Genomic DNA, 12,594 nt, shown 5'->3' on the forward strand with positions numbered 1-12,594 from the left:
AATAATACAATGGATATTTTCAGATAGCAGGTATAATATTTGATTTGCAAGTTTATAGTTTTTGGCAGCATATAACAATCTTGGTGAATTAAGAGGACTGTTATCTATTGTTAGCTGCTGTTATCTATTCATTACATTGTCATAATCTAAGCATGTAGGCCATTCACAGGGTGTATACTGTATTTGAAAGTGATTAGCCTATGCTACTAGGAAAACAAACAAACAAACAAATAAATAAATAAAATTATATATTTACACATCTCATTTATTCTGGCCTTAAAGTCTATAATCTATAATAGCTTTCAGTAACCTATACAGTAATTTTTAGTATAGGATGCATTGGTAAATCAGTGTGAATCTACATAGGACATGATAAGCGAAGATCACCTGACTAATGTGATCCAGGATGATGTCAAAGCATAGTAAGATGCCCAGGGTTAAACCTCCTATATAAAGCCATGGCAGTCAGTATGATCTCCATCAACATGCAATTTGGCAGCACAATGATTTATCTTTTGCTTCCTGCATTTTTCCTCTTTTGCTCAGCCATGTCTGACTCGTCATCAAAGTGTTCATTACAAGGAGACTTTGATCAACCTGCATTCATGTCTGATGGCGATATCACAATAGGAGGAATATTTCCTTTGCACTACAGAGTGGATCTACCAACAGCAGAGTACACAAACAAACCTTTGGCAGCACAGTGTCAGGGGTGAGAATATGACATATTCATTTGATGCCGTCTTTTATAACAAAAGATGTAAAAGATGTTGCAGGATTTATTTATTTTTTTAAAGAATGTGTGACTCCATTCACCCAGTATACTTATTATTACAAAACATCAATCATGAGTCTGTAATTGGATATTTTTAATACTTGTTTTTACTGGATTTTAAAATGTTTATCTACACTTTAGGTTTGATTCCAGGGCATTACGCTGGGCTTTGGCAATGAGGCTTGCTATAGATGAGATCAACAACAGTACAGCTCTTCTGCCAAACCACACCCTGGGCTACAGGATCTTTGATTCCTGTGCTACTCCAGTTACAGCTCAGAGGGCAGTCCTGGCTGTACTGAATGACCAGAATGTTGGGCAAAGCTCATTGTGTACTCGTGGAGGTCCTTTACTCGCTATAGTTGGAGAATCTGGTTCCTCACAATCGATTGTTGTCTCTAGAACACTGCAACCTTTCAGAATACCTATGGTAAAGGATGATATTTTTGTTTGTATACTACCGATTCGGTATACTCTTCTAATGTGCAAGATGTAATATTTAACAATTTAATCATCTAAAAATACAAAATCTTATCAAATTTCAGTGGCCAGGATTTTTTTTGTTGTTGTTTTTTTCTTGTTTGTTTTTCAGATAAGCTACTTCTCAACCTGCTCATGTCTAAGTGATCGTAGACAATTTCCTACATTTTTTAGAGTAGTCCCAAGTGATGATTATCAAGTGAAAGCCATAGCTCAGCTCTTAAAGAGATTTCACTGGACATGGATTGGAGTGGTCACTGAAGACCATGATTATGGCCGATTTGCATTACAAGGCCTGAAAAGAGAGATAGAAAACACTGATATATGCCTGGCATATCATGAAATGATACCTAAAGATTTCAAGCAGGAGCGAGTCCAAGAGATTCTAAATGTGATGAAACATTCCACAGCAAAGGTAGTGGTGGTGTTTTCAGGAGAAGGGGAGTTTAACCCTTTTTTAAGAGAATTTTCAGCTCAAAATATCACAGGAATCCAATGGGTTGCCAGTGAGGCCTGGGTCACAGCCTCAGTATTAGCGGAAACATATCCATTTTTAGCTGGAACAATTGGATTTGCTATTCGCCAAGGGTACGTACCAGGACTGAAAGAGTATCTGATGACAGTGAACCCACAAGTGTATCCATCTAACCCCCTGGTACGGGAGCTGTGGGAGACTCTATACAGCTGCTCATCCTTCACTTCATCTGTCAATAGCAATCAACTGCCCCAGTGCACTGGGCAGGAAACAATCAACAAGCAGCAATCTGCCTACATGAACATCTCTACAACTCGTGTTACTTATAACGTGTATAAAGCAGTATATGCCATTGCTCACTCCCTACATAATCTTTTTCAGTGTGTGCCTGGAAATGGACCTTTTGCTAATTCTGAATGTGCAGACATCAATGATATTCATCCATGGCAGGTAGAGTATTTCAGATACACCAAAGGAAAAATATACATAAGTCCAAATATATCATTAACATAGTTGTTAACATTTATTTTATATCCTTTTTTTCCAACATCGCAGCTTCAACATTACCTTCAGGAAGTGACTTTCTCACTCTCTGGTGAACATGTAAACTTTGATATGAAAGGAGATTCGATTCCATCTTACGATCTGATCAATTGGCAGAGATTCCCAGATGGAGACATTAACTTTATCAATGTTGGAATGTATGATGGTTCAATGGACGCTGGGAATGAACTGGTTATCGAGGATGAAAAAATTAAGTGGCCTGGTAATCAGAGCAAGGCAAGGTGCTCACTCAATAAACACTGCATGAAAACATACAAACTCAATTTAGTTTCAGTAGACTATTTAAAAAAAAAAAAAGTCAATGTGATTGCTGATTGGCTCATTTATATCACATTCAAATCCATGCTATTTGCTGCTTTTTTGTATCTTTAATATTTTGTAAAATCAGGTGCCAGAATCCATTTGCAGTAGCAGTTGTGCTCCGGGATTCAGGAAAGCTGTTCGTCATGGGGAGCCTTTGTGCTGCTTTGACTGTGTACCATGTGACAGTGGCAAGATTAGTAATCAGACAGGTAACCCTCGAACATGTAAATACTATATATATTTTTTAAATAGCTTTCCAAATATAATATATGAGGTTTTTTCCCCGCATTTGTCTTTAAAGATTCAATAGACTGCATGGCTTGTCCTGAAGATTTCTGGTCCAACATGAAAGGAACAGTATGTATCCCTAAAGTGACTGAGTTCCTGTCTCACAGGGACACAATGGGAATTGTGTTGATGGTGATAGCTATAGTGGGGTCATGTCTGACAATATCTGTATTAGCAATATTCTTGCATCATCGAGGAACTCCTATAGTGCGCATTAATAACTCAGAGCTGAGTTTCTTCATCCTGCTCTCCTTGACCCTGTGTTTCCTGTGTTCCCTGATCTTCATTGGGGAGCCCACTACATGGTCATGCATGCTGCGTCACACTGCTTTTAGCATCGCCTTCTCCCTCTGCATCTCCTGCATCCTGGGCAAAACCTTAGTGGTTCTTGCTGCTTTCACAGCCACACAGCCTGGAAACAATGTGATGAAATGGCTCGGGCCTACACAGCAGAGGCTCATCATCTTTAGCTGCACCCTGGTCCAGGTGATCATCTGTGCTGCATGGCTCATATCCTCCCCTCCATTCCCCTATAAAAACACACAATATCAGCATTCTAAGATCATTCTAGACTGCAGGGTGGGATCTGATCTGGCCTTCTGGTGTGTTCTTGGCTACATCGGATTCTTGGCCGCTTTATGTTTTATTTTGGCTTTTCTGGCACGGAAATTGCCTGGAAATTTTAATGAAGCTAAATATATCACTTTTAGCATGTTAATATTTTGTGCAGTGTGGCTGGCATTTATACCTGCCTATGTAAGTTCTCCTGGTAAATTCACTACTGCAGTTGAAATCTTTGCTATATTAGCTTCAAGCTTTGGCCTTCTTTTGTGTTTATTTGCTCCAAAGTGTTATATTATACTACTCAGGCCAGAAAAGAATACTAAACAGAATCTAATGGGAAAGGGAACAAAATAATTACTCTACTGTAAATTTTTTTGTCTTGTATATTTATTTGAAATATATGTTTATAAAAATACATGTTGACAATAATAAATAAATAAACCATGGTTTATAAAATAGTATCATTAATGGAAGTATTATTTAATAAAACTATATCCACCTGCTAATGTGTGTGCTGTTAATATAGATTTAGCAACTTAAAAAATAAAAGATAAAAAAAAAGTATAAGAAACATACAACATACATGACACAATAATATGCAAATTATGCAGAAATAAATATATTTTTTATTAAATAAACACTCAAAATCCAGGTAAGCGTGTTGTTCAGATAAGTAGGATTATGATTGTGGGTAATACAGGGACACCATGTGACTGTGACACATGGCTAGTTTGGGAGTCAGTCTATGTCTGGCATATAAAATATAGCTGCCTGCCCACTCTTGATACACTGTAAGGAAATAGACCTTCATCACTGAAGATGGTAATCCTTCTTCTGTGGCTCCTGGTGCTCCGCTTTTCTATCTTTTGTGGATCTTTGGAAAGTCATTGCACTCTGCAGAATAATTTTAAGCCAGGATTCATGGCTGGTGGAGACTTTGTCTTTGGGGGCATTTTTCCTTTGCATTACAATCAAGAAATGCCAGATCTTAACTTCACATATAAACCTGGACCTGTGCAGTGTAATGGGTATGAATGTTTTAAAACAACTGTGGAATCCACTGAATTATTTTCTGCCTAAAATCAAAAGAAGTAGTGAACTGCAAATCAGTCATAATGGAGAATATACAATATGCTGTCATTTTGCCTAGACAATATTAGTAATAAGGTGGCGCTTTTTCATTCTGATGTTTTAATCAAATCTGAAATTAGAATACCAAACAGCATATAATGAATTAGAAATGCATTCAAAAGTTTTTTTTTAACCTACATGTTCTAAACCGAGATGTTGTATTTTATTTTATTTATTTATTTTTTACACAACACTGTAAACACGCAAAACAATTGTAGGTCAAATCAAACAAGTTATTCTAACAAATTCGCCTGCTAATATGTAGGCTATCAGCAACTCAAGAAATGTGATCCATTTTCAAAGATATATAATGTACACATTGTACAGTATAAACAAAAAATGTCTAGTTTTACAAATAAACAAACAATATTCAAGTCATAGTGATGTACATAAATAATTATATCAATTTGTGTTTAAAAATGTGTGGGAATGTGTTCATATACAGTACTGTATACTGCAATTTGTTGCCTCAGCCATGTGTATTAATGTGGTAGGGCAATCTCATTCTCATGTTCATTCTTTTTTTTTGTTCAGGTTTGATCCCAGAGCTTTCCGGTGGGCTCTGACTATGAAGCTTGCTGTGGAGGAAATTAACAACAGTAGTGAGCTGCTCCCTAACCACACGCTGGGTTATAAAATATTTGATTCCTGTGGTCAGAGAGCTGCTCTGGCTGTTATGAACGGACCAACAGAAGCTGACAGTCCCATGTGTTCAAATGCTAGCCCCATGCTAGCCATCATCAGTGAATCTGGGTCATCTCAATCCATTGTGGTGTCTAGAATTTTACAACCTTTCCGGATTCCAATGGTAATATTTTTTTAATGTCAACTGACAAAGGGTCGATTTCATTAATTGGTTGTTGCCATGTGTATGCTAGTGGAAAATTGTAAAACTGTATGTTCAAATATGTAGCTGTGTGTTAGGAAAGAGTATAAAAACAAGAAAATTAAACACTTTTGTAATGTCCAGGACTCCATAAATGAGCACCCATTTTCATTTAAATATTAAAAATTGCTGAATATTAAAGAATAACTGTTATACATGTCAGTGTATAAGCTCTATTTTTCATGGTTAAATGTTGTACATTTCCATTTTCAGATCAGCTATTTCTCACCCTGTGCCTGCCTGAGTGACAGGCGAGAGTTCCCTACCTTCTTTAGTGTTATCCCCAGTGAGGCCTACCAGGTGAAAGCCATTGCCAAGCTGCTGATAAATTTCAACTGGACATGGGTGGGTGTGCTTAGGGGTGACCATGCATATGGGCGCTCTGCCCTGCAGGGACTGCTTAATGAGCTGAAGGATACAAGCGTGTGTGTCTCTTATCAGGAGATGATCCCCCTACTTTATGACAGCCAGAGAGCAATCGAGATCATCCGTGTGATGAACAGCTCAAGTGCTCGGGTTGTGGTGGTGTTTTCAGCTGAGGGGGAACTCACACCTTTTCTGAAAGACTATATGAATCTAAATGTTACTGGCATTCAGTGGATTGCCAGTGAGGCCTGGGTAACAACTTCGTTCTTCACAGGAAGTGAGTACTACCCCTTCCTTGGAGGCACGATTGGGTTTGGGATACGACAGGGCTATATTCCGCAGCTGTATGATTATATAACAAAGGTGAACCCACAGGCATACCCAACAAACCCTCTGGTGCAGGAACTATGGGGTGCTCTGTATGGGTGCACTCCCTTTTCCTCCCTTACACATAGTACTCAGCTGCCCCTCTGCACTGGGAAAGAGACCCTCAACAAGCAACACATTTCCTACATGAACGCATCCAGTGCTCGCATTTCATATAATGTATATAAAGGTGTGTATGCTCTTGCTCATTCTCTCCACAATCTTATTTCCTGCAAAACTGGAAATGGCCCATTTAATAACTCCATGTGTGCTGAAAGCACTAAAGTCCATCCATGGCAGGTACAGGTCATTCTGTCTATTGTCAGAATAAATAATATACATTAATATTTGTTAATTATAGTAATGAATTAGGGTATATTATAATAATGCTCTTGGTCCACATTTCTTGTTATTTGATAGCTCCAGCATTACCTACAGGAAGTGTCGTTTACTATCTCAGGTGAGACGGTCAACTTTGATATGAAAGGTGACTCGATCCTGTCCTACGACCTGATCAACTGGCAGAAGGGCACAGCTGGCAATATTGAGCTGGTTAAAGTGGGCATGTATGATGGGGCTCGAGAGGCTGGGAGTGAACTGGTCATTTATGATACAGCTATAACATGGGCCAAAGACAAGAGTGAGGCAAGCTGCTCTCAGAATGTAGTTCAGTACATGAGAAACCAACTGTTGAAGTTCTGTAGGGTGAAGTGGCGGTAAGTTGCTTCAAAGCACACAGACCTCTGATGACACCTGGATCAGTCTTCTCAATGTGAGAAGCCAAAGAGTATTATTTTCAATGCTTCAATGCATACCTTTTTAAATGACTGTGAAGCAATTAGCATGAATATGAAACATTTACTAGGAAAAAATCAAAGCCCATTAAATACTGTACAATTTTCTTTTCCCTTTTTTTCCTGACAGGAAAGTGCATTAATAGAGACATTAATAAATATAAAATATTATTATTTTTCTTTAGATTTGACATGACTTTATGATAAAGAATGAAATAGAAGTTATTTGTATTTAACTTTATTATATCTTGATGCTTATTTTAGAGATTTACTGACATCTAACTGTTTTTGTGGTAAACAGGTGCCAGTCTCTGTTTGTAGTGACAGCTGCTCTCCGGGATTTAGGAAAGCTGTCCGTCAAGGGGAGCCTCTGTGCTGCTTTGACTGTGTAATATGTGACAGTGGCAAGATTAGTAATCAGACAGGCAAGTAGGTTTTTGTCAACTCACATATATTCAAACTCACGAGTAACTGTTTCGATTTTTATACTGAATAACCTTTGGGTGCTTGTTTTCTAAAGATTCAGTAGACTGCATGGCTTGTCCTGAAGATTACTGGTCCAATGAAGATGGAACAGAATGTATTCCCAAGATCGTTGACTTCCTTTCCCATGATGCAATGGGGTTAACACTGATAGTTATTGCTGTCGTTGGAGCGTGTGTCACCTTAGCTGTATTTGCAGTCTTTCTGTACTATAGAAACACTCCTATTGTGCGTATGAATAACTCAGAGCTGAGTTTCTTCATCCTGCTCTCCTTGACCCTGTGTTTCCTGTGTTCGCTGATTTTCATTGGGGAGCCCACTACATGGTCATGCATGCTGCGTCACACTGCTTTTAGCATTGCGTTCTCCCTCTGCATTTCCTGCATCCTGGGTAAAACCTTAGTGGTTCTTGCTGCTTTCACAGCCACACAGCCTGGAAACAATGTGATGAAATGGCTCGGGCCTACACAGCAGAGGCTCATCATCTTTAGCTGCACCCTGGTCCAGGTGATCATCTGTGCTGCATGGCTCATATCCTCCCCTCCATTCCCCTATAAAAACACACAATATCAGCATTCTAAGATCATTCTAGACTGCAGGGTGGGATCTGATCTGGCCTTCTGGTGCGTTCTTGGCTACATCGGATTCTTGGCCGGTTTATGTTTTATTTTGGCTTTTCTGGCACAAAAATTGCCTGGAAATTTTAATGAAGCTAAATTTATCACTTTTAGTATGTTAATATTTTGTGCAGTGTGGTTGGCATTTATACCTGCCTATGTAAGTTCTCCTGGTAAATTCACTACTGCAGTTGAAATCTTTGCTATATTAGCTTCAAGCTTTGGCCTCCTTTTGTGTTTATTTGCTCCAAAGTTGTATATTATAATACTCAAGCCAGAAAAGAATACTAAACAGTATCTAATGGGAAAGGGAACAAAATAATCATTCTTTATTATTATACTGTACTGTATGACTTTTTATTTGGTCACCTACTGTACATGTTTTTTGTCTGGTGCTTGTATATTTATTGGAAATATTTGTTTATAAAAATACATGTTGACAATAATAAATAAACAAACCATGGTTTATAAAGTAGTATCATTAATGTAAGTATTTTTTAATAAAACTATGTCCACCTGCTAATGTGTGTGCTATTAATATAGATTTAGCAACTTAAAAAAATAAAAGTATAAGAAACATAAATTTTTTCAGTGAAACAATAATATCCAAATTAGGCAGAAATAAATGTGACTGCTGGAAATGATGCACAGGACCAACAAAAACAATGGGGTTCTTTTATTCTCTAAAAGTGTGTTTGAGACTGAGAATTGAAAAAACAGAAATAAAATTCACTATCCAAATTAACAGCCTTTTATCGGTTCAAATCATGATATACAAATCACCTATGCTCAATCTTAATGTATTTACCAATAAACAAATAAAATCAATAACCAAACTCCATGAAAGTAATAAAAAAAACGTAATCACAGAAGTAATATCCAAAGTAATACCCAAAGTAACACTCAAAGTAATACTCAAAGTAACACTCAAAGTAACACCCAAAGTAATATCCAAAGTAACACCCAAAGTAATATCCAAAGTAATACTCAAAGTAATACGGTAGAGGCAGTGTTTTGAAACACACAAGCGGATCTTTCAAGAACAACAGGCCCCAGGTACACCAGGTGAGTTAGCTTCGTGCTAATTTGCTGCACCGGTCCACATAGGCATTCGCACACGCATACACACGGCCAAATAACTCGGTACTTTAATGAAACCTCTTTGTAAGATGATCTTCACTCACCGAAATCAGCACGTATCGCACAAGACAAGCAATCCAGCGCAAAAAACCCGATAAACGGAACACAACACAGAGTATTCTTAACTTCTTTAACAGCTTCACGAAACAAAACAGAACTCAACTCAGCTAATATCCTTGAAACCGCTGCAGGAGTTAAAGTACTACTGACAGACCTAGGTTCATGATACAAATTGGAATGCTGTCCAGCATTAGGCCTCATACTATGTCTGCGTGGTGCACAAACAGCAGGGTTGATGCTCTAGCAGCTGCCACTGGAATGTCTTCAGCCTCCATTGACTCAGTGGATGCTAGTACAGCACTAGCAGGGTCTGAATTTACCATCTCTACAATAGGTTCCATCCTGGCACTGTGGTCCATATCTGGTGCACCAACAGACTCAGGAACTATAGCCTGCACAGTATCTGTAGGAGACTTCTCCACCATCACAAATACACCCTCGTTCAACTCCTCAGAACTTCTCCAACAGGCTTAGACCTTTCCCCTGTACCCTACTCCTGGGTGCAGGAGTAGGCAAACTTACACAACGCTGAATGTCCACCCTGTTAATTCTCTTGGTAGGCCCGCCCTCTAATGGCTCCACTGTGTAGGTGCTGTTAACAACCTCGACTACCCGATACACTGTTGGACTCCAAGCATCTTGGATTTTATGGCGACCTAACGGTCTGTTTCTCAGGTACACCAACTCTCCAACTTTAATCTCTGGGCAAAATACTCGGCCTTCCTGCAAGGCAATGTGTTCTGCCGCCTTCTGTTCAGCATATTCCCTAGCTCGTGCGTGCGCATCATTCCGACGCCACTGGGGAACCACCAACCAATCATGCTTGTCAGAAATCTGTTCCTGTCCTAACAGGGCGTCTACTGGCAAGTAAGGCTCTACCCCAAACAGTAGATAATATGGCGAATACCCAGTCGTCGCATGCGGTGTTGCATTATATGCATAAACGAGTTCGGGTAAGTATTCTGGCCATCGGCGCTTCTTTTCAGTGGGCAAAGTGCGAAGCAGGTCGTGGAGCATCCTGTTGAACCACTCACACTGCGCGTTTCCGGTAGGGTGGTATGGAGAGGTGCGGCTCTTTTTCACCCTGTAGAGTTTACAGAGCTCAGCCACCACTTCACTCTCAAAGTTACGACCTTGATCTGAATGCAGACGCTCAGGTACGCCGTATTTCATAAACCACTCTCGGAGCAGCACCTTAGCTGTTGTGTCTGCTTTCTGGTCTCGGGTCGGAAATGCCTGTGTGAACTTTGTAAAGATGTCTGTAACAATGAGAATGTTCTCTCTACCATCTGACGTAGGTTCTAACACAGTGAAGTCAACAGCAATTACCTCCAGTGGCCAAGAAGCCAGGAACGCTTTCATAGGAGGCTGAACCTTTGGCTGTGGTAACTTAGTCATCACACAGCGTTGGCAATTTTTGATCCACGCCTCCACATCCTTATGCATCCCTATCCAAAAACATCTGCGCCTCAACAACAGCAAGGTACGCTCAATACTTTGATGGCCCATAGAATCATGTACAGATTCTAGGACTGACTTCTTTAAACTGGAAGGTAAAAGGAACTGATAGCATTCTCCATGCCTGGTTTCCTCACTAACCCGATACAGTAGGCCCCTACGCTCCTTGATACTGTCCCAGTATCTCAGCAGTAAACTAACTGGTTTCGGTAGAGTTTTCAGTGTCTTACTATTGGGTCTCTTCTTTTGATCCCAGAACTGCTTAAATACACTGAGCACCGGATCCTGCTGTTGAAAACTACACAACTCCTCAACTGAATAGCCTGGAAAGGTAGGCGTATTCTCCTGATTCAGGTCATTACACCTCTCAGCATTGGACTGCAAAGACTGGACAAGTCCAGGTCTGTACCACGGTTGATCTTACCACAAATGGCTACACATTCATCATATTCTGCATCCTCCGATACAGGCTCAGGCTCCCCTGCAAAAGTCTGCCTAGAGAGTGAGTCAGCAGCTGTATTCTGATGCCCCGGACGGTACTGTACATCAAAGTCAAAGACAGATAATTGGGAAATCCACCTTTGCTCAATCGCTCCCAAGCGGGCAGTTTCCAAGTGACACAAAGGATTATTGTCAGTGATTACCGTAAACCTGTACCCCAACAGATAACCGTGAAACTTCTCCGTAACGGCCCACTTCAGAGCGAGGAGTTCAAGTTTTATGCTACTGTAATTTCTGTCATTTTTCTCAGCGTCTCTTAAACGGCGGCTTGCAAAGGCAATCACACGTTTTACACCCCCCTGTAGCTGATACAAAACAGCGCCTAACCCATGACTGCTTGCGTCCGTCTCTACAATGAAAGGTTTCATAAAGTCTGCTAACCCTAAAACAGGTGCATTTGTAAGCTTATCTTTAAGGCCGTCAAATGCAGTTTGACATTTTTCAGTCCACAAGCTTCTCAACAAGGCATTAGCTTTGCTAGGACTTCCCTGGTTCAAACATGCATTCACCACATGGTGTAGGGGACCAGCTATTTTAGAAAAGCCCTGAATAAATCGTCTATAGTAACTACAGAAACCAAGGAATGATCTCAGCTGCTTGAGAGTGGAGGGAACCTGCTACTGTCCAACGACTACCACTTTCTGAGGGTCTGTGCCTATGCCCTCCCTGGATATTTGATGCTCTAAGAACACAACACTTGACTGAAGAAAATGGCACTTCTCCAACTTGACTTTAAGGCCCGTCTCTTGCAATCTCCTGAGCACAGTCTCCAGCCTAGTCATATGCTCCTGGAAAGTGGAAGAATACACCAAGATATCATTCAGGTACACTAGCAAAATCTGAAATATTAGGTCATTCATTGTGGCTTGCATAAGCCTCTGGAAGGTTGCGGGTCCATTGCAGACTCCAAACGGCATACGTAAATATTGATATAGGCCAAAAGGGGTTGAAAAGGCGGTCTTATGCCTGTCCCCTTCCACCATTGCCACCTGATGATAACCACTTGCTAGATCGATTGTGGAGAAATAACATGCTCCCCACAAAGCATCAAAGCTTTCATCGATCCCGGGAGAGGAAACGCATATCTCTTGGTTTTCCGATTTAGTTTGCGGTAAGCTACACATAGCCTGATGCTACCGTCTGCCTTACGCACCAGTACGATTGGCGACGCATAAGCGCTATTACTCTCTTGTATAACACCCTTCCTTACCAGCTGTGAGATGTGTTCTTTTACTTCACGGTACTGATTAGGCGGGATACGACGGTAGGGCTGTGTAACAGGCTCCTCATCAGTTACATAAATCTCGTGTTTGACCCTGTCCGTATAACCGAGGTCTTCATCA

General features: G+C 40.2%; 2 protein-coding genes across 2 annotated transcripts; both read left to right on the top strand.

Moving 5' to 3' along the window:
- The first annotated feature begins 548 nt into the window (after nt 1-548).
- Nucleotides 549-3,803, top strand: LOC113652725 (extracellular calcium-sensing receptor-like). Its single transcript, XM_027161974.2, has 6 exons — nt 549-712; nt 917-1,205; nt 1,368-2,180; nt 2,286-2,510; nt 2,683-2,806; nt 2,899-3,803. The coding sequence occupies exons 1-6, from the start codon at nt 549-551 to the stop codon at nt 3,801-3,803; spliced, it is 2,520 nt and encodes an 839-aa protein (XP_027017775.1).
- Nucleotides 3,804-4,253: 450 nt separating this feature from the next.
- Nucleotides 4,254-8,414, top strand: LOC113652720 (extracellular calcium-sensing receptor-like). The gene is made up of 6 exons (XM_027161966.2): nt 4,254-4,477; nt 5,115-5,388; nt 5,680-6,498; nt 6,619-6,843; nt 7,294-7,417; nt 7,513-8,414. The coding sequence occupies exons 1-6, from the start codon at nt 4,269-4,271 to the stop codon at nt 8,412-8,414; spliced, it is 2,553 nt and encodes an 850-aa protein (XP_027017767.1). The 5' UTR covers nt 4,254-4,268.
- The last annotated feature ends 4,180 nt before the right edge of the window (nt 8,415-12,594 follow it).

Source organism: Tachysurus fulvidraco, chromosome 13 (genome assembly GCF_022655615.1).
Source record: "Tachysurus fulvidraco isolate hzauxx_2018 chromosome 13, HZAU_PFXX_2.0, whole genome shotgun sequence".
In the NCBI taxonomy this organism is placed as follows: domain Eukaryota; kingdom Metazoa; phylum Chordata; class Actinopteri; order Siluriformes; family Bagridae; genus Tachysurus; species Tachysurus fulvidraco.